The sequence below is a fragment of the Camelus dromedarius genome, chromosome 4 (assembly GCF_036321535.1).
Source record: "Camelus dromedarius isolate mCamDro1 chromosome 4, mCamDro1.pat, whole genome shotgun sequence".
NCBI lineage: Eukaryota > Metazoa > Chordata > Mammalia > Artiodactyla > Camelidae > Camelus > Camelus dromedarius.
Window position 1 is genome coordinate 92,605,174 of NC_087439.1, and position 25,251 is coordinate 92,630,424.

Here is a 25,251-nt window from a genome sequence, read left to right on the forward strand (position 1 = left end):
TAGAAAATGACAACAATGAGAACACAATATATTAAAACAGGGAATGGGACCAAAGCTGTATTCAAAGAAAACTGCAGTCTTAAAGGCCTCCATTATTCAAGAAAAACAAACAAACAACTGAGCATCAACTTAACTGCACTCTGGATAGAGAAAACAGCCAGGGTAAAGGCCTGTCTGAGGCACCGACTGGAGGCCCAAGGACTTAGCTGAAGCAGAGTGAGCGTGAGTAATAGTGGTTTTTGAAAAAAAGATACCAAAGGGCCAGAACACACAGGGTGTTGCAAGGTCACTCAGGGGCTCCACTCTTACACCGAGTGAGATGGGAAAGCAGAGGACAGCTGTGAGCAGCAGTGACTGATCTGACACTTTGAAGGATCACTCAACTTCTTCGTGAGAACACACCCTGGGAGGTGTAAGGCTGGAAGGAAGAAGATCAGTCAGGAGCTGCTGGAATAATCTGGGTGAGAGGTGACCAGGGTGAACGCAGTGGAGGGAATGGGATGTGGTTAGATTCCAGATAAATCCTGATGGTAGAACCAAAAGGATTTCCTGAAAAACTGATTGTGAAGTAAGAAAGAAAAGATAACTTCAAGGTTTTTGGCCTAAGCAAGTAGAAAAATGGAGCCACTGTAACGGAAAAGGAAAATGTGGGTGAGGTGCGTTTGGGAGCGATCAGGAGCTCCGTTGTGGGTGTGGTATAATTTGGGATGACACTCAGACAACCAAGGGGCAGCTGTAGGCCTAAGTGTGGCGTCTAAGAACTGAGCACGAAGGTGCTCACAAGGTAGAGGGAAGGGGAAACACCAGCTGAGAAGGGGTGTGCTTGGGAGGTGGGAGGAAAGCCTGAAGAGCCGCCGTCTTCTGGAAGCAAGTGACAGAAGTCATCAGGTACGTCAGCTGCTGCGGAGAGAGCAAGTAAGATGAAGACGGAGACCTGCTGACTGGACACAGCAACGTGGAGGCCACGGGCGGCCTTGATAAGGGCAGTGTCAGTGGCAGGGCAGGGTGCCAGTCTGCCTGTGATGGGTTAGGGACAGAACAGAAGAAAGACATATGATACACATTGCTCCTTTGGAAAGTTCTGTGGTTCATGCTTTGAAATTAATAGACACTAAAGTTAAAAGGCAAACGAAAAGCTGGGAAAACAAACCTCTAAGCAGCCATCCCTCAGTCTCAATCCCTGCTGTGGCCAGTCTTGTCTGTCAGTACCCCTACCCACTTCCCCGTCCTGCCCCCCGACTCTTTTGAAGCAAATGTTGGATATCATTTCATTTCATTCATTAATATTCAGTACTCATCTCTAAAAGATAAAGATTATTTTAAAAAACATAACTCTTAAATAATTATGACACCTAAAAATTAGTAATTCCTAAATAACAAATATCTAATCAGTGTTTAAATTTCCCTACTTTCTCTTAAACTATTAATTACTAAAGCTCTTTTGGTTTCAATCAAGGGCCACATAAGTTCCATACTTTGCATCTACTTACTGTGTCTCCTAGGTCTCTCTAGCCTATAGGCTGCCTCACGCTGCAACTGATTTCCTGAAGAGGAGGATTTTTCCACTTCAGGACTGTGCTGACTGCAAGCCTGTGACACACTTAACAAGCCCCTCTGAGCCCTGTACTTCTTATAAACCAGTACTCAGACCTAGAGGTTTGACTGGACTCAGGTCCACTTTTTGTTTGTTTTTTGTTTTGGCAAGAAGAGCACAGGTATTGTTTTGAGCTTTAATGTCCAGGTGCTGCTCTTTTGGGGCTATTAGCAGTTTTTCAGGATCATTGTATAGATCCATTAATTCATTAGGAGTTGAAAAACTGTGATAATCTAAATTTTTTTTCTTCATTTTATCATTTGGGATATGTCTATTAAAAAACAACTCATCATCTATTTGGTTAATGGGAGGTACAGTTTGCAGAAGAGAAACAGAATGCATGCCTGATTCTTTCCTTTACGGCTACCTAGCATCCACTATAGGTGAACAATGACTATGGTATTTTTAGGGTCCGTATGAGCTCATGGATTTTATGTATGTGTACCACTCAATTTTCATTATTATTCCCACTGAGGTTCAAACTGTCTTATCTTTGACCAGTGGGAGTCTCTTCTTTTGGCTTGAGTCTCTATGCTGATCCCAGAAGTCTTTGCAGCTTCACTGCTTTCTGTCCTGATAAGACGTTCTAGGCACATCATAGGCTTTCCCGATCTAGATACAGAAGCAGCCATTACTCCAAGAAGCCCTGGTTCCTTCTAGTAGGAAACGGTATTTAGTGACCATAATCTAGGTGCTGGGGTGCTTGCCACTACCAGGTTGATTATTGTTTCCAAAAGCCGTTTCAGGGGACAGAGCTAGAAAAATAATTTTTTCAAAGAAGAAAAAATATATCAAGTTAATTCTGATTCTTCTAATTTAAATTCAGGAGTACAGGCTTTATTTAACCACACTGATGTTATCTGTCTCTCGTTTTCCAATATTGAAAGTCCCAGTTCTCAGTGCCACCAACATAACTGCTTTATCACACACACACAAACATTCATACCAGTGTGTGTGCGATTATACATACATATAAAGTAAAATCACCAGAAGGAAATATGCCAAAGGGTTAATATTAGTGGGATAAGGGATAATGAGGTGTTTTTTCTTTTAATCCATTTTTATATATCCCAAATTTCTATAATAAACATGTATTACTGGTAATCGGTAATCTTATTTTTTAAATTATAGTTGGTTCACCAGTTTTCAAGTACCCCAAACTACTCCTTTAATGAGTACAGAATTCTTTAAAGTATATAATGTAAACCCTAGCCTCAGGACCTCAAAATCCTAGCACAGGTTACCACTGCTCCCCATGCCAAACACCCACAGACCCCACCTGCCGCCCCACCCAAAGTAAAGTGACTTACATCTCTCACAGACGTCGTTTCTTCTACTATGATCTCCATCTCTGTCCCAGGCTGAACATCACTCCCCACGGCAAAAAACAGGAACAGCTAGATCAAGACAGAAGTATAAATGCAGTTTAATACAAATTTAAAAATTCTATAAATATATGGTCTATTTCCAAAAAAGAAAAGCCAATGGTCATAAAACTTAAATAAAAATCTCTAATTATGTAAAAACAAGTCTACGTTGGGTATTTTAATGTTACAGTTTAAACAATAATCTTGACTACCTCACCACCAATGTTGCTACTCCTTACACACACCTCTCACAGATATTATTTATTCTACTATGATCTCTGTCTCTTTCTCAGTCCTTCCTCAAAGAGCTCTGCAATGGTAATACACTGTAAGCACTACCTGTGTTCTTTTCTGGGTCATTAGTTTGTGATCTTATTTTCTGCCCAGAGGTCCCATATACTTAAACTCCCAGGAACCCACAGGAAAAATGTAAATCTGATCTCTTGTCAACTCAGTTCCTTACAGCCTTCCTTTTACTTTCTAACTCACTCTCACTTATCATGTTTTTCCCCCTATGAGCTTGTTGTGCACTACAATCTGCTAGAGTTCGAGGAAGAACAAGTTAAAGGGGATGTGGATCTAGGAACCATAGGGATCATGAGTCCAGCTCATTACCTTGATACAGAATCTTAATAGGAAGGACATCATTACGATTTCTTTTTTCATTATGACTTTTGAACTGTAATAAAAGTTTATTAAATAGGTAGGGCTCCTGGCAAAGGTCAGCCTGATAGTATTTTATAGGTAAAAGGAAGACTGATGAAGACACAGCTGCTGTAAGAGTATTACATTATTACAGGGAGTAATTAAGTCCAAAATCAGTATACTGTGTTTTATTAAACCTAAAATGCTGCTGGTTGTTACTTATTATCTTATGTGCCACTAAGCAGGAGAAAGCAGCACCAGCGACAACTGCAGGATGCCACCGATTGTAAGATGCATCACAATCTCACAGACGTTAAAATGTGGGAGAAAAGCGTGCATTTTAGAATTTATGAAATACAATGGTTGAAACTGGTGGCCACCCAACTTTAAAGATCCCCCTTAACCACAAAATCTTCACAGAAAAAGAATCTTATGAATATTCTTTGACATAATATTTTTGATTTAAACACAGAGAACTATATGGACGTAGGCCTAAAAGGTATCATTTAAGGAAAAGAAAACTTTTAAGAGAAACAGTATTCCTGCAGTAGTTAAGGAATGAATTATACAGTTAATAGCTTCTGCTCACGGAAGGGTGGTTTTGATCTGTCAGGTGACCTCCTGTTACCTGAGAGGACGTTGGCGCTTTTCCAGGACACAGTCCCAACGAACTCCCCATCTTCAATCCTGCTTCCTTCAGAGTGTAACTGTCTAGCACTATAAAGAAATTTGATAACACAGTAAATGTTATTAATTTCTACTTCCTTGGGCAAAATAATGTTCTGAAATCAGCCTTTCTCTGAAAATCACGAATGTCAAGAAAGAAAAAAGTAGAGTTGCACTCCATGCAAAAGGATTACATAAATTACAGCTGTGTTTGATTTTAGATTTCCTCACTCTAAAACGTATTATTCTTGTTACCTGTACAACAACGCTAAGAGGTAAAAGGCAACTATGGAATGTTCTAGATTCATACTTAACAAAAAGCAAAGGGCTGTTTTTTTCATGGATTAAAAGCCAGATGTTCTCAATTGATTCATGCATGACGGGCTAGCTTCTTCCAAGTTTAATGCTGCTATAGTGACTACCATTAATAGTCAGACTAAATTAAGCCTAATAATAAGACACACCAGAGGTAAGAACCAAGACTCTGGTTACTGTGATAATTGTATCACAATAAAAGTAGCAAAACTAATAAAAATCTTTGATAATAAATCTAAAAAGACATAACAAGATCAAAACCATGACTAAAATGAGCATCAGCTAATCAGAAAGATAAGTGTTTTACTTTAGAAAACAGAAGCTTCTGAATTTTTGGTTAAGATTTTCTGTAATCCACAAAGAAGACACTTTGATGACAATATGTCCTATAAACCAGTTTCTAAAAGGTAAGGGTACTGGAAGCCATTATCGAAAGCAAAAGCATTAAGAAAGACAGGTGGTACAGATATGTGTCGGCTACCAAAAAGATGTACCTGGACAAAGAAGCTTCCCATTTCTATCGATAGGTCTCAAACAGCTGTTCTCAGCTACAAATAAAAAGATGCTGGTTAGTGCACCAAACAAAGAAAACCAAAGAGACATTCTACTGTGGTCATCAGCAGGAAGCCACAAGAAGCTAGGAACAAAAAAGGAACAAAAAACCCCCAACAACAAAAAACCAGGAGCAGGCAGTCTTCCCTGCGCACCGCAGCGCAGGGCCGTGTGAATGCTGTGGCAAGCTGACTATGCAAAGAAATCTCAATAACAAGAAAAATTATGACTGTACTGTGACCTTTAAAAATTTCTGACAAAATATTAAACACTGTCACTTACACGTTTATAGTGAAATGAAAAAAAGTAAAACTAATATTCACACTGTAATTTAAAACACTACAGGACACTGGGAATTAAAATGCTTTCTTTGTAAAACACGGATCAAGAATGGTTTAAACAGGGTTTCCTTCTCATTGTGCAGCTTGCTATACACAGTGAGCATCTTTTCTGGACCCTAGTGATGATCCTCTTTCTAAGTTTCGATTAGCTTCCAGTATTTTATATACTTTGTGCTTTCAATTTCAAGAAACGTCTCCAAGAGCTCCTTCAGTGTGAAGTTTTCTGCTGGCGTCAGTTCCTCTGGGACATCTTCATCCTCCTCGTCACAACCACGTCCCTCACTTCTGTGGGTTCGTGTGCATTAAGCTCCTCTGGCTGCACAGCTGGAGTCTCTTGGACGCCAGCAGGGTCAGCAGGCCCGCGGGCAGCTTTCTTCCGTTAACTCCATACACTTTTGTTTCTTTTCTGTGCTTTCACTGTTGTTGGCCAATTCGATTATCCAATCTTATAAAATGTCATCGGGGTTTACCGCCGGGAGAAAAGGAGGCAATAGACTACACATTCTGCTGTCTGTGTGGTGAAATTGGTAGATACGCAGTGACCAGTCACTGGCAGACTTTAACGAGTGAAGTAACTGGTCACTGATTATGATGCACATCTTACTTTACCGTGATGTGTAAAGAGCTTCTAGCGAAGTTTGTACTTGATGCAATTATTAGGTAATATCTGGTGGCCGCTGAAATCTGAACCGTGCTGCTGGGTAACTGACGGTACATAATGATGGTGGTAACTGAAATTCATGCATGTCGAAACTGTGCAGAGACTGCTTAGATTTAAAATAAGTTCAGTGATTTTTATGATTAAATGGGTAGGGCCAGGGTATCTTATTTTTTCTTTTTAAACTGAAGTATAATTGATTTACAGTGTTTCAGGTATGCAACAAAGTGATTCAGTCATATATATCTATATCTGTATCTATCCATTCTTTTTCAGGTTCCTTTCCCAATTACTACAAGATAGTGAATCCCCTGTGCTATACAGTAGGTCCTTGTAATTTATCTATTTTGTATATAGTAGTGCGCATCTGTTAATCCCAAATCCCTAATTCATCCTCCCCTCCTTTCCCCTTCGGTAACCGTAAGTTTGTTTTCTATGTGTGTGAGTCTACTTCTGTTTTGTGAATAAGTTCCTTTGCATCATTTTTCTAGATTGCACACGTAAGTGCTATCACGTGATACTTATTTTTCTCTGACTCGGTGTGCCCTATTTGGAGGACACCAAGATCCCTGCTTTGTGGGAAGGAGCACACCAAGTTTTTAGTCCAAACAGAATTCTTACCAAGTTGGATATGAAGTGGGGGAGTGTGAAGTAGCAGAGCCTTCTGAGAGGGCAAGAATGGCAAGTGCCTTAGAAGTTCCAACTTTGCTCGAGCAGAGCCGAATCTCTTTCTGAGCTCCCTCAGTTCTAGCCCTTATACTACAGTTACACGAAGCTAGCATAGAATTCTAACACAAACTCCCTGGCGGCAACTCTTATGCAAAGAGTTCTCCAATTTTAAAAATGCATTTAGAATACTGTTTTTTAAAAAAAGATTTCACTTTCATTCAACAAACGCCACGTATCTTCCATGTGTCAGGCACTGTCCTAGAAGCTGACAACATAGTACTAAGCAAAACAGCCATAGACTTTGTCCTCAAAGAGCCTCATCTAACTGGGGAGGTGATCGCTCATCACACAAAGCACAGGTAGCTACAGCGAAAGAGCTACGAAGTGAAGTTCAGGGTGTTCGAGTAAAACAGGCCAACTGAGGCCGTGCAGCTGGGGATGACAAGGGAAGTAGTAACATTTTAGCTGAGACCAAATAAAGGACTGAAATTAGTAGATGAAGAGTAAACAAGACAGAGTTCAAAGGGATTACTGGACTAAAAAGTCTCAGGGTGGGACGCGAGCTTGTGCACCAGAAACTCCAGAAAGTCAGCACAGGAAGTGTGTTGCGAGGAGCAGATGAGCAGATGGCAATGAGGCCAGTTAGGCAGTGGTCAGAGGAAGCAGGCTGCTGGAGACCAGGAGCAGGGAGCAGCCCACGAGCAGTGGAAGAGCACCACAGGGCACTGAGCAGAAGCTGACAGGACGTTGTGATTCACGTACATGTAAGAAGATCACTGGCTATATGAAGAATAGTGTGGAAGGGATCATGAGTGAAGGAAGGGAGACCTGTGACATGGGAAGACAATGAACTATCCATTTTCATAAACCATCTACTTTTAATCAACTTTACTGACGTATAATTTACTTAAAATGAAACACCCAGTTTAAGTGCACCATCTGAAGAGTTTGAGATAAACACTCAGTAACCACCAGAAAACTGAGATATAATTTGCATCGCCCCCTCCAAACTTCCTCACGCCACCCTGTACTCAGTCCCCCAACCCCACCAATCCTGACCCGCCTCTGTAACTACAGCTTCGGCTTTCTTTTTTGAAAATTTCATGCATTAAGTGGAATCCTAAGAGTACACAGTCTTTTTGTGTCTAGCTTCTTTTGCTTGGCACGTCTTTGAGATTCATCCATATTTTGCATGGGGTGGTAGTTCCCTTCTTTTAGTGAATAGTATCCCGTTGTATGGATACACAGTTTGTTCTCCTGTTCACGGACATTTGGATAGTTTCCTGTTTTTGGTTATGAACATTTATGTATAGTATTTGTAAGGATATATGTTTTAACTTTTCTTGGGTAAGGATCTAGGAGAATTGGTAAGTGAATGTTCAAACTCATAAGGAATAAGCAAGTTTACCAAAGTGACTCATTTTACACCCCCACCAGCAACACAGAAGTTCCAGTTGCTCCACATCTGTGATATCACTTGATTTTGTCAGCATTTTAAATTGTAATCATTCTACTGAGTGTGTGGTGATGTGTCATCACGGCTTTAGTTTGATGGCTAATGGCAATGAGCATCCTGCCCTGCACATATTGGTTTTCTTTCATAGGGTGGCCTCCCAATTTGGGTTGTTTGTCTTCTGATTAGGCTATAAGTATTTTTTTAAAATATCATGGATGCAAGTTTGTTGTCAAATATGTGTTTTCTACATTTTTTTCTTCCAGTTTGTGGCTTGCCTTTTCAAATGCCTTTTGAAAAAGTTTTAAATTTTGTAGCAGTCCAATTGACTTTTTTTTTTCTTTCACGGTCTGAGCTTTTTGAGTCCTATCTTAATAAACCTTTTCCTTATGGTAAAAGTAACAAAGATTTCCTATTTTCCCTCAGAAATTTCTATAGTTTTAGGTTTTACCATCCTTGTGGCTTTTCAATGTAGTTCCTCTGTAAATACTCTAGGCTTCACAAACCACATTATGATCCCTGCTACATATTCTTCTTCTTAAAAAAGCCCCTCTAAAGTGTAAAAACTATTCTTAGCTCATCGGCTATGCAGAAATGGGCTGTAGGTCACAGCTTGCCAACCCCTGCTCTATGTGACTACTCTCATGCCAACACACTGTCTTGATATCTATAGTTTCAGAGTAAGTCTTGAAATCAGATAGTGTAACTCTTCCAACTTTGTTTTTTTTCTTCTAAAATTGTTATGGATACTTCAGGTTCTTTGCATTTCCATATAAATTTAAGAATCAGCTTGTCAACTTCTAAAAAAATAGGCTAGGATTCTGAGTGAGGATGCACTGAATGTCCAAATCAGTTTTGAGAGAATTAGCCTCAATAATATTGTGTCTTCTGATCCAAGAATATAGTATATCACTCCATTTATTTGAGTTTTTATTTTTCATGGCAATGTTTTCTAGTTTCCAGTGTACAGGTCTTGTATTTAATGACAGTTTATGCTATTATAAATGTTTTCTTAATTTATTATTTCATGATAGTTTATGCTATTGTTTAAATTTTCCATTTTTTATTGCTAGTAGACAAACATACATGGATTTTCACATATTGATTTTGAGTTCTTGTTAAACTCACGTATTAATTCTAGCAGTTTTAACAGGACCCTTAGGCTACACAGACAGACAGTAAGCACATCACTGGCGCCCACCATCACTGCATCAGGAAAACGCAATTAAATACACAATGAGACACTAATTCAAATTCACTTAAATGGTTAAAATCAAAAAGACAGACAATTACAAATACTGGCAAAGATGTGAAGAAACTGTAACCCTGACACATTGCTAGCAGGTATTTTAATGATTCAGCCACTTTGGAAAATAGTACGGTAGCTTCTTAAAAAGTTAAACATACTTTGCCCTATGACCCAGCAATTCCAACCCTGCATATATATACCCAGGAGAACTGAAAACATAGGTCCACACAAAGACTATGCCTACAGCAGAATTATTCATAAAAGCCCAGAAGTGGAAACAATGTAAGTGTCCATCAACTGGTAGTGAACAAACAAAACATGGTATACTAATACAATGGAATACTAGTCAGCAACAAAAAGGAACAAACTACTGAAACATGCTGAATCATACCTCAAAAACAGTGTGCTACGTGAAAGACGCCAGACACACAATACCTATTATGTCCAGAAAAGCAAGTCGAAGGAGAGACAAAGTAGATGAATGGCTGTCAGGGTCTTGGTATGCAAATGGGAATGAGGGATTTTTTTGGAGTGATGGATATGTTCTAAAACCAGATTGCTGTGATGGCTGTGCAACTTTATACATTTACATATTTTATATGTAAATTATACTTCAACAAAACTGTAAAAGAAAACCTAGTGCTGAGTGAAGAGTGAGTTTGCAGAATGTTATATTCATTATGATAGAATTTATACAAAGGTAAAAATACAGTACACACACACACACACACACACACACACATATATATATACAGAAGTATAATATACATAGTACAGTATGAATATACAAACTAGATACACACCCAAATCAGACATACTCATTGCATCTGGGGAGGAAGGGAGGCTAGATCTGAGGAGGAGAACGTAGAGGACTTTCAATTTATTTGTAATGTTTCAAGAAAAACAAACACATGACAAGATGTTAACATTTGTCCATTTTGGGTGGTAGATATGTAACTTTCCCCTAAACTATTTTTTACACTCCCATATTTTTTTAAATTAAAAATCAAACAAAACTAAATTAAACCAAAAAATCAAAAGCAAATGTAAATGATTACCTAGTTCCTTCATTAATTTTAATTCCTTTATGGCTTTAATTCGAATATCAAACACCACCTAAAATAGAGAAATAAACTAATGACTGTGTATAAGTTAAAAACAATGAGAGGAGAGGAAAATGAAGATTATTGGTATCTACATTTACAGACTGTGTTATTCATTACCTTTCATTTAGTTTTTGCTTACTTGAAAAAATTTTTTTCCATCCCTGAAATTCATTTTTCTCTCTTCTACAAAGTCAATGGCAAAAACTTAGTTCCTGGTTAAGTTTTTATCAAACTGATGATAACTGAAACCAAAAGGCCTTCTACAGAAAACTTCAGAAAACTAAAGAAATAACACTAGCTAGAAAGGCAAAAAGCTGACAAACAACTAACCTTTCTGATTATAGCAAACAAAAGAAACTGCAGGCAAGCCTGTATCTTTCTGTTAAGAATGATGAATTCGGGGTGAATAGGCATTAATAACATAAAAAAGTACAATACTAATCCAAGGGTACTATTTAAAACTTCTACTTAAATTACTTTATTTAAAATTTTTTTTTTTTTAGACTACTTGCCTCTAGGGCACAAAACTGTAGAAATTTAGGGTAAGACTGATGTCTGAAATCAGCACCTCTACCTCCCCATGCTGTGCCCCACGCTGTGCCCAGGAGGAACACAGCCTGAAGTAAACAAGGGCCACACCAGCCTCCCACTGGAGTCAGGGCAGTAGGTCTCCTGAGCTTTAGGGCATTGACCTTATGCTGTCCCTGCTACTGTGCCAACAAATATTAATGTACCTTAAGAAATTATAATTTTATATATAAGAAAACATTCTAAATTTTTAAAAATAAAGTTACAGGAAAAAAACTTTAATGAATTGAGACTACAGAAAAGTAGAAAGATGTTTTCTGAAATAATGTTTAAGGAAACCAGCAAAATAGGCTTCAAATGAAAAACTGAAAAACCCTTTTAAAAGCAAATGGCTTTATACGGAGCACAGAGTATACTGTAAAGCAATTTAAGATGAACTTTAAAAACCCACAAAAACAAAACAACACAAAACCAAAACATATATCTGGTTCAAAAAATACAGAAAAGACCCTTGAAAATAGAATGTCATACTTATCAAAGCCAGAAGATTCCATGAACTAATTTCAAAGGTAACGCCCACATTCTAATTCTAGGCTTTAGAGGGGGAAAAAGGCACATATCTTCTGGAAATATACCAAGGGCTAACAAAGGTAAATAAGCAACAATCAAACATTACAAGTAAAAAGGTAATTTCTTAAGATTTAGAAGCCTCCTGAGACAACTGTTCTGAAAGATTAAGGTATAGCTTCTAAATAAAATTCTATTAACTAAAAACCTGCCAACCACATGTTAAGTCACAGTCTACTCACTGTGTTAACAGTTGCTGATACTTTAACTTGCTCCTCTTCAGATTCTAATTGGCATAAATTTTTAACTTGGAGCCAGTCAGTGTCATTCACACCAGTGATCCATTTCCCTTGTTTGGTCAACAAACTGTAGGTAAAAAGACATTTTTTAAAAATGTGTCTTCACACCGCATTTTTATGGCTCAGAGAGGGCCAGAAAATTAATGCTTTTCCTTAGGCATCACTTCCCCAAACTTCTGCACATGTCACTTCACGTGACTAATGGAAGGTGACCAAGCTCTACTGAGCTGACTTTCTGAAAGCTGACTATCTATTCATGGCAGCTAGAGAGCATTCTATGGAGTCTATACTCACGCCTCCAAATACTCTCTGATTTATACACAATTTGCTGCCATATTTTTCAAAGTGAACTGTTGTAACTGAACTATCAGTTGCTGACTTCTGCCTGCACACTGTAACCAGAGCACCCATGCCAGAAGTCCACTCACAGGACTTGGATGCAGTTTGTGTCAGGACAGCCATGCACGCCTGCACAGAGACTGGCACTGAACCCAAGTATCACATCTACTGGGTGTCATTCACATCATATACACTGGGTGTTTGTGTATTTTCATTGTACAGTTTAAAAAAAATTCTATGAGAGCAAATGGCAGTGCAGCATCTTGTTCTGACAAAATTATCCTACAGACAGAAGTAAAGGTTCTTGAGGAAAGAGTGACTTCTTCCTAATCCACACAGAGGCACTGAGCGGGCCGGCAGAAGTCCTCTTTGAGAGTGTGCAGCAGAGCCATAAAGCACAAGTCTACTCTTCATTTCAGTTATTCCACTTTGGGACTTGAGGTAGCAATCCTAAATATAACAAAGTTTCAAGCACAAAGATGTTCTCTGAAGACCACCCTAAAATAATGAAATACTAGATGATGATAAGGATGCTAGCTTAAAATATCTACCACTGAGACTATGTGCAAACACTTGGAAGCACTTAACTTTCAATCTTTACAACTCTATGAAGTTGGTACTAATTATTAAGCCCATTTTACAGAAAAGAAACTGAGCAGAAAGAGGTGAAGTAACTTTCCCATGGTCACACTATTACTATTAGTAAGTGATAAAGCCAGAAACAAAGCCAGGCAGCTGGCTCCCAAGTCCTTGTCGTTAGCCACTGCCTCACAAGGGAGCACAGTCATAAACTATGGCATCAACATAGATTATCATGTAGCCATGAAACGAGGTTTATGAAGAGCCTTCAAACATGGGGGAAAGCAGGACAGAACTAATTATCGACAAAATAATTACTACGTTTAAAAAGAAAAAAAATCTTTAAAACAAAAATCCAATTATTCGAGCTTAGAAAAAAAAAAAAGCTACCAGTGCCGGTCCTTGCATGAGTGGTGCAGGGATGCTGTTCTGGGTCTCCTGTCTTCACTTTTGCACTTCCCAAGCCCTAATGAATGGATATTACTTTCTAAAAATAAATATATAATAAACTTTTAAATAAACAAGATGGGGAAATAAATGGCTGGAAAACACTTGTCCAAAAGAGTAACAGTGATAAATGTAATACAAAATAAACACAAGCAGACGAGGCTCTGCTTCCCTAGGTCACGGCCACTAATGAATAATAAAGCAGGGCCTCTGTAATCTCGGTATACACACAGCACTGATGAAGCAGGGGACCGATTCACTGCCCATAACCTAAGTCTCTAACGTGCCGAAGTACGCGGGGATATGTGAGTGACATGCCCCCTGCGGACAAGGACTGGCACAGACCCAGATAACAAGAACCAGAGAGGGAAGCACTTCCGAGCTTCAAACGTGACGACGGGAGTCAAGGGCGTGAGTCCCCATGTAACAGCCTAGGTAGGGCCACTGGGAGGACCTGAAGCATCACGAGCATGGTTATAACGAAAAGCTGAATTGCCTCATGAGGTCCTGGGACAGAACAGCCAGACAAACTTAGCTGGGACTGTACTACTCTCCTCGTGAAAAACTTCAGGAAATTTCTTTGTGACAACATGCCCTCAGTTTTATAACAAGTACTAATCAGAATTCATCTGATAGGATTCTGCTTTACAGCCAACTAATCTAGACTCTGTGTAGCCCACACCTGCATTATTCAGCTACCACATTGACCTCCCCTTCAAAAAACTCACATTACATTTTACACAGTATCATTCTTCTCCAGGTTGCCTAACAAAGAACATTCCTATCTACAATGTATCAAACACAATGTCTTGAAATAAAAAGAAGCATTTAACTTATCATTATTAATATAAAGCTTCAGAGTTCTAACAAATAGCACTGCAATTAAAATAACTGAAAAAAGAATTCTCTTTTTAGCATGTTACCTGTTATCACTACTAGAATCCTGAATTAAAATTGAGCTTCCGTTTCTGAGACCTTGTTCTCTGAATGTCTTCTTCAAGTCTTCCTTGGGAACGGTGGTCCAACTCTCTTCACCTATAGATTCAGTATTGCTGATTAGGACGACGACTCCTTCTGGGATTGCAAGGGCACTGAATACCGTGCCTAATTGTGCATTGGATGGAAAGACACGTGGAGATTCTATCAACTGCTGACACTCTCCTCCCTCACCGCTCGGAGTGAGAGAAAGAACATTCAGAAGCAGAGGTTCACAGTCACCACCAGTTGGAATCTGGATTCCGCCAACCTACAACATCAAGTCAACCACTAGTACGCACAGTTCAAATTTGCCAAACTTAAGTCAGCATAATAACATGGTAAAAGACTCTTGTAGAACAATTCTTATTTTTTTTCAAGTGAGATAAACTTTCCCCAATTGTCTTTCAAGTAGCAGGAGAACAACTTTAGATTTTTCTTTTGAAGCTTTTTCTTAGCCATCTTTTACTTTTTAGGAGAGAAATCTGAAAGTGGAGACAGAGATGTATGAGTCCTCAGCAGTGGTAAATATGAGATGGACCAAGGACAGTCCACTGAGTGAGATGCTCCTCGCCCCTTTTTTGACTCAGAAAATTCACTCTGCTCCCTTAAGTCCCCTCCATCACTACCTAACTCAGGATAGTGGCCCCCTCTGAGTCCCCACCGAGAGTATGTCCAGACCCTCCTGCAGCACTCACCTCAGAGCAATGCTATGACTCACAGCAGTGCCAGCGTGAAGGACACAGACTGGTTATTTACCTTTGCGTGCAGCATCTGACACACAGCCTGGCACTGTGGAGGTGCTCTATAAATAGCTCCTTAACATATAATCAACACTGTACCTAAAATTTATTGGACATTTCAACAGGTTTATAATATCTTAAGTGCTGTTACATATGCTGAATAACATTTTATCACAATAACTTAAAAAAAATTCAAAACTATCATGAACATGGTTATCACTTCAACACTTGCTTACCTCCACCCCGTTCCACACAAAGATGTCTTCCCCGTCAGCAATGTCAACTTCACACAGCATCAGGTCATCTCCTAGGAAGATGAGATTACCAGTGAAACCATTCTCATGATCATCAAAACCACTTTAACTAAACAAAGTGCCGAGGCACTTCAACACCTGTTTGAAAAAGAATTCTAAGGAAAATTCAGAAAAAAGCAATAATTCTGCTTGTAATATTGATATTATTTTATATTATTTTTATCTTTATTCCTTCCATCACACTCTTCCATTGTGTGTGTGTGTGTGTGTGTGTGTGTGTGATTTTCATTTCCTGTAAGCATTTCCCCATGTAGCTACATAAGCTTCGTGGGCATGATGGCAGGAATGAAGAGTTAATGTAAAAGGTCAACTGTAGTTGACCTTGTGATCAGGGCCAAGGCTTACATGTCACATGGTTCTCACTCCACCACTAATCAGCTGTACATCCTTGTGGACTTCAAGTCTTTATGCCTCAGTTTTCTCATTAATGAAATGGGGATAAAAGAATTTTGTGAAAAGCAAATAACTTACCTAAAACACTTATCTTGGCATTTGGTGCCATGAAGTCCAAGATAAAAGTTACTGTTGCTACTGCTATTATTGCTTTGCTGTTATTCAAAGGAAATACTTTTAAGCTCTTGAAGTACTTTTGTTTGTTTTGCTACAAAATCTGAAACTGAGAGTCGGGTAAAAAAAAAAAAACAAAACCAAGCCATAGTAATGAAGATTCAAATGGTTTCAAACCATTTTGTTCAAAAACCTGGTAATATAAAAAAGATTTCCAAAGCCTTTCAAAAAAATTTGTTTAGGTAGAGAAGTGGCCTTAATTTCAGAAAATATAAAACATTACCATGTTAGCAAAATTTCACATGTTACATATTACTGAAGACATTATAAACTGGATAAATTATTTGTTTGAAAATCAATGTGATGATAACCTACATAGCTAAGAACAGTAGCAGGTAGGGGGAAAGACTGGCCAGGAGTAGAAAATCACAGATGAGCCCCACAAAAATATAAATATACAAAATAAGTTGCTGTTTTAATATTTATCTTACCATCAAGTGTCTGGTAAATGTGAAGTCCTGCTGGTACAAACTTTGCAACACTAAGAACCATATCTCCTTCCCAAAATTCTAACAGCTGCAGAATATGAATGAAAGAAGAGAACAATGAAAAGTAACATACAGATCCCTCTCCCAGGTTAAATAAAAAGAGCACTGCGCCAGTTTACTTATGTAGCTGACACAGGGAGCAGGCAAGTGAATACGACAATCCCCACCCAGCACCAAAAATGTGGAAAGACATCTTTCATTGTTAAATTAGTCAAATCCAAAGATGGTTAATCTGATACCCATTAGTGGCTGAAGAATCCCGGCATACACAAAGAGCACAGCGACCACGTGAGCAACTCTACTTAATTTAGGGGAAAACCACTTTCATCAAGCTAAACCGACCAGCGTGCCAGCCCAGGAATTCTTGTCCAAAAGAGCAAAAATTATGTCTTTAATCAGTCCTGTTTAGGGAAAAGCAGCTCTGACTCTAGCATTGACAAATATCCTTGCTTCTTGAACAGAATGTCTCCCACTGTAAATTTAAAAAGTGGCATTACTAGTTTATTTAATAGATTCTCAGGGATTTGTTTTTTAAATTTCTAGATCCAAGACTCTGGGGACTGTGCCCAAAACATCACCCATAAAGGTCAGTCCTGTTCAGTCTCTCTCCACAGTATTACAAGATAGTTCTGAAAAGAAATCTCATACTCACACATGATTACTTAACTGTGTCAACCTCACAGCCTCTCCCCGGTGCCTTAATTCTAAGGTAACAGAGATCGCACTTAAAACACCAAAGAGCAGACTGGAGTGAATCTAGAACTTATGCAGTTGAATAAAGTCTTTTCTACTTGAAATGTCACCCCATACAGGGTCAAACCTCCAAGTCCACCTTTATCAGCACTGCCAGGACTGGCTCAGAAATAAACCTTCAATGGAGAAGTGTAGAAATATTAGACAATTTTAGAAATCCTAATACTGATCCAACATTTAACTATCATTCAAATCAACTAAAGAAGAAATTGGCCTGCTTTTCTTAGTATAGGAGGAAAATCAAAAGAATGCTAATAATTCTGGTAACTGACACAGTTTTTTCAGAAAATGCACTTATTTCTAGAGGAAAAGAAAAGCTTACATTTTCTATCTTCCTTTTCCTTGATCAGGAAGTAGTGTGGCGTGAAGAATCACTAAAAGCAAAGAAAGACTAGGTGGTCCAGGGCTGGAGTCCTACTGCTGACTACATGTCTGACCCTGGGCAAGCCACTAGATACATCTCTTTAAATCACAATTTCTTCATCTTTAAAATGGGGTTAGCAGGGCCTCATGAGGTTAAAGAATCAAATGATACAATTTATATGAAAGCACTGTAAGTAAAATAGAGCACTGTTGTCATTAAAACACAACTGGATAAATTGTTTGGAGACTGGTTACAGCAATTTTTGGTTTTACTACAGACCAGCAGACATTTTCCTTCACCTGGGCATCTTACTAATAAATGCTGTTCCGTACTGAGAGGCAGAAGAGTTAGCTGCTTTTATTTGTTTAGCAGCTCTTGGTTTTATACAACATAATTCTCTTTATCTTTTTACTTCTTAAAAAAAAATTCTTTGATTAATTTTTCCCCAAAGGGACAATCGTATACTATTTCTTGCCCCAAAACTAAATATACCAGGCTTGAGTCTCCCCTGAAAACATGCTGGCAGGACAGTGTGAGTCTTGACTGTGTAGAAAAGCCTCTGTGTAAGACTTACAAGTAAGGGGGGAACATTTGGGCCATCCTTCTATAGAAGTGGCAGATGTGGGACTTTCCTAAGCAGCTTTGAAAAATAAATAGACGTGTCCTAAATAGGATTTCTGAAAAGGAGACTCCAGCTTAAGATTGACTATAATGTCTAAATTAAGAGGAAATGAGGCCAAATTACCTGAAATATTGACTGTCGAAGATCTCCTAACGTTTTTCTTTTATCAAAGGTCAAATCCCACACGCTTTCTGTCTGAGACACTACTGGGTGCAGGGCCCCATTGAAGAAACGATAATGGGGCCCGAGGTGGAGATGCAACTCAAAATTATTGTTTGTAGAATCACACTCTGCCCTTTAAAGAGGCATAAAAAACACATGAATGCAATGTTTCTATAACAGACACTTTCATCTCAAACCAAAATATTTGATTTACAATATAAATAAGTTCTCCACTCCCCCTAAGTAATTATAATGAACATCCTTCTCTTCCATGCTCCAAAATGACTCACTGTGGCTTCTCAATTAACAGCTCCACCACCATGAATTCCTAGGAAAATGGTTTTAATGCACACTGCAAAGTTACTCTGAACAAATACTGACACTTGAAATCTTCCAATCCTGAGATTATAATTATGAACAAAATGCTAAAAGCACGCTCCTGTAATTGTGCCAAGTGCTGGATTTACAAACTTCTATTTTCTCCTTACTTCCAACGGACCCCACAGACCCTCCCAGCAACTATTTGAAGTCCATCCCACGACCTCGCGAGTCTACTCTCTCCAGGTCAAGTGTCCTCAGCAGCAGCTCTGCGCTGGCGGTGGTCTCTGAACCCACCCAGCTGCTGTGAAGCAAGTTCCAAAGCCACTGCAGGCAGCTGACCGATGGAGATGGACGGGGCTCTCATCACCTTAGGCACCTGTGACACGTTTCTGCGCATGTGGCCAAAGGCAGCATGCTTTCTGATGACCCTATTAAAAGGCTTAGTGCTGGCTAACTAAAACCCCATAGGTTGTTTTTCTTGTTTGTTTTTGGTTTTTGTTTTTTAATGTCAACTGTGAGTCCACAACACCCATGCAGGTTAGTTATTTTTCTCACCTAAGATATTTTACTCTGTTTTGTATATTTTGTGTCTTGATTTTTGTTGAGGTCTCCTTTGATCTTGATTTGCCACTCAATCTACCTGCTTTTTCCCCCCTCAGCTTCAAATCAGTAATAAAAATGTATGTAACCAGCCCCTGGGGTCCACAAGGAGACCATGGGTACATTCATCCCTAATCCAGTGTCCCACCAACCCAGAGAGCAAATAAAGAACCAGTTCTTTTGGGTCCGAGGTTAGATCTCAAAAGAGAATGTTGAGATCATCAAGTTCTCACAACCAGCCCTTTAATAACCCATGATAGGTGTTTGCCCAAGACTGACATTATGCCGAACAGCCTGTAGAACCCACATTTCCTTCCTGCTGCCCACCTCACATGACAGTTCTCCACAACTACTTACACACGGGATGACTTTCATATTAGGCTCTCTTTTGCCGAAGGAATAACCTGACAGGCCAGGATGAAACCCATGCAGCACAACTACGTGCTCCCAGATGTCTCCTGTTTTCCCAGACTTCAATCTCTACCAAGCAATGGCATTTAAGTGTCATTATTTCATCCCCTCTCAAAGGTAAGGGAAATTTCAAAGTAAAAGATACTCTGACTGTAAAAATTCAGTGGCTGATAAAAAGACACTGGCATTAACTAGTTGACTTTTTCCTTTTTAATTTTCATTACCGAATACTTAAGACCTAAATTAGATCCTTGTTTTCCAGAAAAACCATTCAAACCCTAAAAAGTAAGTTTAAATTACCTTTTTATTTGTAGTTCAATGTTGGCTGCATCCATTTCATTCAGTAAATGACATGGAACCTTGTATCTTGGGTTAGCGCGAGCTGTGAACAAAACTTTTCGTTAACTTGTGCTGCCTAATAAAATCTGATTGCTGAAGGTAGCACTGAAAACCAGAAAGGACTGTGCTGGGAGGTAGGAAAGCTTCTACTAGCTGTGTGAATATGAATTTTCTCTGGATCTCAGTTTTCCCACCTGAAAATTGAAAACATTAGAACAAATAAAAGGTACACAGTTCTTTAAGCCAAGCTAGAAGAATTCTATTTCTTCAATTCTTTTTAAATATACTTTTAAAAAAGAACAGCTGCTGTTTTCTTCCTGATAAAAAATGTAATAATTGGTCACTGTAAAAATTCTGGAGATGATTTTTTAAAATTTAAAATAAGTATGTATTACCTGTAATTCCACTCCTAGGAGATACTGCTGAAGTGTGATACATATACTTCCGGTCTTTTTTCTATTCCTACACAGTGTGTTGCACGTATGTGTACATACACACACACACACACACACACCAACCTTATTTAAAGCTACTAGGATTATATTAAACAAATTTGTAGTTTGCTTTGTTGTTTCATATATTGCGAGTATTCTTCCAAAGCTTTAAATGACTGCATAGTAGTCCGTTCTATAAATAGCATAATTAATCAAATCAATCTTTTTCTGTTAGACATTTAGGTGACTTTCAGTTAGTCACTATTATAAAATTATGGGCATTACAAACAGCTTTGAACATACTTGTACACAGCTCTGATTATTTCAAGACAAATTTGTAGAAATAGAATTACTGGTTTCAGGTTTTTAAATATATGCAACCAAACTGGTTGTATTACCTTACATACCTACCAGCTGTAAAATGCCAACTGTTGAGAACTAGATTAATAGAAATATTTGATTTGGTAGGAAAAAAGTCATCTCTCACTGCTGTTATAATTCACATTTTTTGATTGTGGACTAGGTGGAATTTTTTTTTTGCAGTTTATTGATTGTTCTTATTTCTTCTTTTGTACATGAATTATTTATGTCCTTTTCTCAATTTACCACTGAGCATACACAGAACACAGTGTGTGTAAGAGCACCCCACAGATGGGGAAATAAATTTGTTATATATTTTGCTGTTTTCCATTAGCCATTTGCCTTTTGGTATTGTTTAAGATTTGTATCACTTTCCCTTAAATGTTTTTTTCCTGCTTTAAAGCTCAGAAAAGTCTTCTCTACCTTAAGAGCATTAAAATATTTATATTTTATACATTTTAAGGCTCCTTTTTAACATAAACATTAAAGGAACAATAATTTCATTCAAGTGATAAATATAATCACTTGATTTACTAATTCCTAATTCAAGTGATTAGCAACTACCAACTTTCCAGTTATATTTACTGAGTAATTCATTTTTCCCCTATTTACCTGAAAAGCTACCCTTTCATGGATTAACATCTTAAAAATACTTAGGTCAATTTCTGGGCTTATTGCTCAATAATCTGTCCACCTCTTTGCATTAGTACTACACTGTCTTATTTGCTATAGCAATTATTTTTACTGATAGAGTAAATTTTCCTTGAGTAGTCCCTCCAATTTTCATTAATTTACCTCTCCAGGTGAATTGTAGAGTTGTTTTGCCAACTTCTATCCCTTTATTTTCCAAAAAAGTCCATCAAGATTTTGGTTGGACCTATATTTAATTCTTCAGCTAACTGGAAAACCGCCATTTAGCACATATTCTAATTAAGTATGTGCTAAAGTTCAACTCAGTGAAAGAGACGATACTTCACCTGTAGAAACTGATATATATTTCTGTTAACTGTGAATTCAGCTCCCCAATTTTTTTATCAGAACCATTACATATATATTTTTTCTCCCACTCAGAAAAAAAACAAAGCCCTTCCTGGTTAACAGGATAGTTATGCAATTGTTTCAGATTCAGAGAGTTAATTTCCTTTGATTCATATGCAAATTCTGCTTTATTCTTATTCTTATAAAAATGATCACTGTTCTCATTCTCTAAGAACAGTATCCTCATCTCTAATAGTAGACATATGTATCAATCTAAAGAGCTTTCCTAGTTAGGGTTTTTCGCTCTTGCATGCGTAGATTTTGGGAAGTGATCAAAAAGTCTTACAGACTGATTCATGTCAGCAGCTTCAATTCAAAAATTTATCATTGTGGGTCTCAGTGTTTAACCTTCATGGTATGAGATCTCTTAGAAGATTCAGCAAAGAGGGCTTCAGAGGTATTTCAATTGCTCAGACTTACTACCTTGAGGGAAAGGAAAATAAAAAGGAACACATGAAAACGAGTCCAAGGCCACAGAAAACTCAAAGGCAACACATGGCCAAATGACAGAGCCCAGCCTGAGCAGAGGGCAAGCAAGTCTGTCCCCACAACAAGAAATCATGATATGAACCAAGAAAATGCAATTCTGAAAATCAAACTATGGCCTCATATTATTAGAGGGGAAAAAACAGAAATAAATAATCTCTACAAAATGACAGATTGTTAAATTTCTTTTGGTATATTTCTTATTATTAGCTTGAAAATATTTTAAAATGTTCTAAGAGTAAGCCTTCTTCTAAAAGGGTAAAATTTCAAATAGTATTCAATATTTATCTTCTAAGCTCATCAAAGTGAACAAATAGGAACATTTATCTTTCCATACCTTCAGGGGGTCTCTGCAACTGGGATTTCCGATAAAACAACATGTAGGCACTTTCTTTACCCTGAAATTGCTGTTCAATGGCCTTTTCTTTGATTGGCTGGACTTTGGAATCATTTATATCAAACCAGTGGGGACACGAGGGTCTATCATTTAATCCTGGGGATTTTGAAGTAAGTGTCTTGAAAACTTGCTGATCATTCCTCTGGAAATCAGACTCAGCCTGGAGAGAATAGTCCTTCAATAGACGAACTGTACTTTCATCTGAACTGAGCAGAAATATCTGAGAATGAAGCTGTAAGAACTACACAGAAATAAAGAACAAACACCAGGTTAATAATTTTTTTTTTAAATTAGACATGATTAAAAAAAACTTTATCTTCCTTTCTGTAATTAGATATTTTAACTTCACCTTTATTTTTAGCCTGGCCAGCTAAGAGGAAAAAAAAAATCCATTTGGGCCATAATAAAACATTTAATAAAAACCAGAGTGCTGTCTGTAAAACAGCCTAACAGTTACATCAAGGGAGAAAGCTGCCATGACATAATCTTAAAAATATTTAAACTGTATCTCAATAATGTTGCTTTTCAAAAGTCCTGTACTGAAACAGATTAGATAGAACAAACACTTCTGAAATGTTTAAAGCAATCCAAACAAACAAAGCACAAAACAAAGGCAATTACACAGTGAAGCACAACAGAAGGTAATTTCAAACTACTGACTCAGAGAAATTCTGTTGGGATAAAGTCATGATTGTAAGCTTCAATTAACTAAATTAAATGTTGTCTGTCCTGGGAGCCGACAGGCTAGCTCAGGAAATCAAAACATAGAAAGGCTTAAGTCATAATCCCAAAGACTAGTTCTCAAGTTCTCCTGGCTAAAGGATTAGGAAGAAGAAAACTTCTCTCCGCATTGCCTCTCCCACCTTTCTACCCTCTGCCCTACTCTCCTCTTATTCTCCCAGCTCGAGGTGGCCTCGCATCTCCTCCTTTTCTCTCAGCACAAACTACTTTATACAGAACATCACTTCGGAGGTATATGTAACATTCATTAGCTCACCAATCGATATGGAAAGGTGATTTTCTCATTTTTCTCCTAGAAAGAAAAAAATCTGTAGAAATGCCAACTCTCTAATCAAACAGATGGGTATAGGACACATGACCCAAAGGCAATATTGTGAACACTGACTATAACAGATGGTAATATAGTTTAGTAGCTAATTTGTTTTAAGTACAATAAAATATCAACAATTTGAAACCTCTGAGTAATGAACTTTCTGTATAGTGAATTTTTTGTTTGATAGTGGAGAATTAACTCTTTTAAGCCTCAAACTTCAGTGTAGTCTAGTCCCAGAAATGGCAGAGAACTCGTCGTACTGGTTAAAAATTATGAACTTCAGGTAAAATAATGAAAACAACTGTTTGGAGAGTAACCAAAAGCAGACCTAAAGTAGAGGGGACATAATCCTTCAAAAAAAGGGAAGCAAGATAGGTGAGTTTTACATGAATCCACCACTTCCCAGTTTGCAGCAGAGCACGGCAGAACAGAATTCAAGCAAAGAGCAGGAGTCTTACTGGACTGAGGAAACAGAATTTGAGAAAGCCAGAGCAGCCAGGAAGTGAAAGAGAAAATCCCATAAAGGAGCCCGAATCCACATCAAATCCCCCTCAAATCCTTGGCTGACTCTTGAAAAGTACACGGACAGCAAGAAACCAGCAGAAAGCAAGGTGGGAGACTCAAGATCGGAGCAGAGATTTTAGCGCCCTGCTGCTGGGTAGAAAGAGCATGGAATTGAAGTCCTGTTAATGAGACGCATATAACAAACACCTCAGGCTTTGCACTGAAATCCTAGAAGGGCCAGGTCTTAGGTCAGCGGTTGACAAATTCTTCTGTAAAGGGTCAGATAGTAAATATTTTAGGCTTTATGGGATAAGAGGCAAACTTGAACACATTATGTAAGTATCTATAACTTAAAAAAAAAAAACTGTTGAAAAATGTAAAGACAGTTCTTAGCTGAGGGATGTACAAAAAAAGGCAGCAGCCATAGATTGACCATGTTTGCTAACCTCTGCCTTGAGAGGGAGGACCACGCAGGCCCCAGGACTAAGAGCTACTCCCTAGGACTAACAGCAAAACTGCAACAGACCCACCCAACCAAAGCCCAAAAAGCTCTCATAGGATCAAGGTGCCTCAAAATCATTTAAAAGCCTGTTAGAATACAATGCAAAACTCTTTAGAAACAATAACATAATCCACAGTCTCCACAACACATCATCCACAATGTCCAGTAGGCAATATAAGAGTATATGATGTGCAAAGAAATAGGACAATGTGAGTATAACCAAGAGATGAGATAGTCAATTCACAAGAGAAAAAAAGTTAATAGAAACAGATCCCGAAATAATCCAGATGTTATAATAGCAAACAGCTATTAAAATATGTTAATTTATAGGAAAGGATGGATAGACTAGGTTCAGATGGGGAATTTCAGCAGAGGTTAACTGGCTGGGCTTAACAGAAGACTGGATATAGCAGAGAAAGAATCATTGAACATGAAGATGGATC

At 38.2% G+C, this 25,251-nt stretch overlaps 1 protein-coding gene across 5 annotated transcripts in view; it reads right to left on the bottom strand.

The window, feature by feature from the left end:
- USP40 (ubiquitin specific peptidase 40) overlaps nt 1-25,251 on the bottom strand; it is a 76,525-nt gene that overhangs the window by 26,093 nt on the left and 25,181 nt on the right. For all 5 annotated transcript variants that reach the window (XR_838640.3, XM_010999020.3, XM_010999019.3 and 2 more), the window contains 11 exons: nt 22,689-22,989; nt 19,995-20,076; nt 18,324-18,495; nt 16,405-16,489; nt 15,329-15,399; nt 14,298-14,620; nt 11,953-12,076; nt 10,568-10,625; nt 5,082-5,135; nt 4,235-4,323; nt 2,905-2,991 (listed from right to left, as the gene is read on the bottom strand). Coding sequence is in view for 4 of the 5 variants with exons in the window: in XM_010999020.3 (XP_010997322.2) it covers nt 2,905-2,991; nt 4,235-4,323; nt 5,082-5,135; nt 10,568-10,625; nt 11,953-12,076; nt 14,298-14,620; nt 15,329-15,399; nt 16,405-16,489; nt 18,324-18,495; nt 19,995-20,076; nt 22,689-22,989 (1,446 nt within the window). In the remaining variant the exon portion in view is untranslated. The remainder of the gene's footprint in view (nt 1-2,904; nt 2,992-4,234; nt 4,324-5,081; nt 5,136-10,567; nt 10,626-11,952; nt 12,077-14,297; nt 14,621-15,328; nt 15,400-16,404; nt 16,490-18,323; nt 18,496-19,994; nt 20,077-22,688; nt 22,990-25,251) is intronic.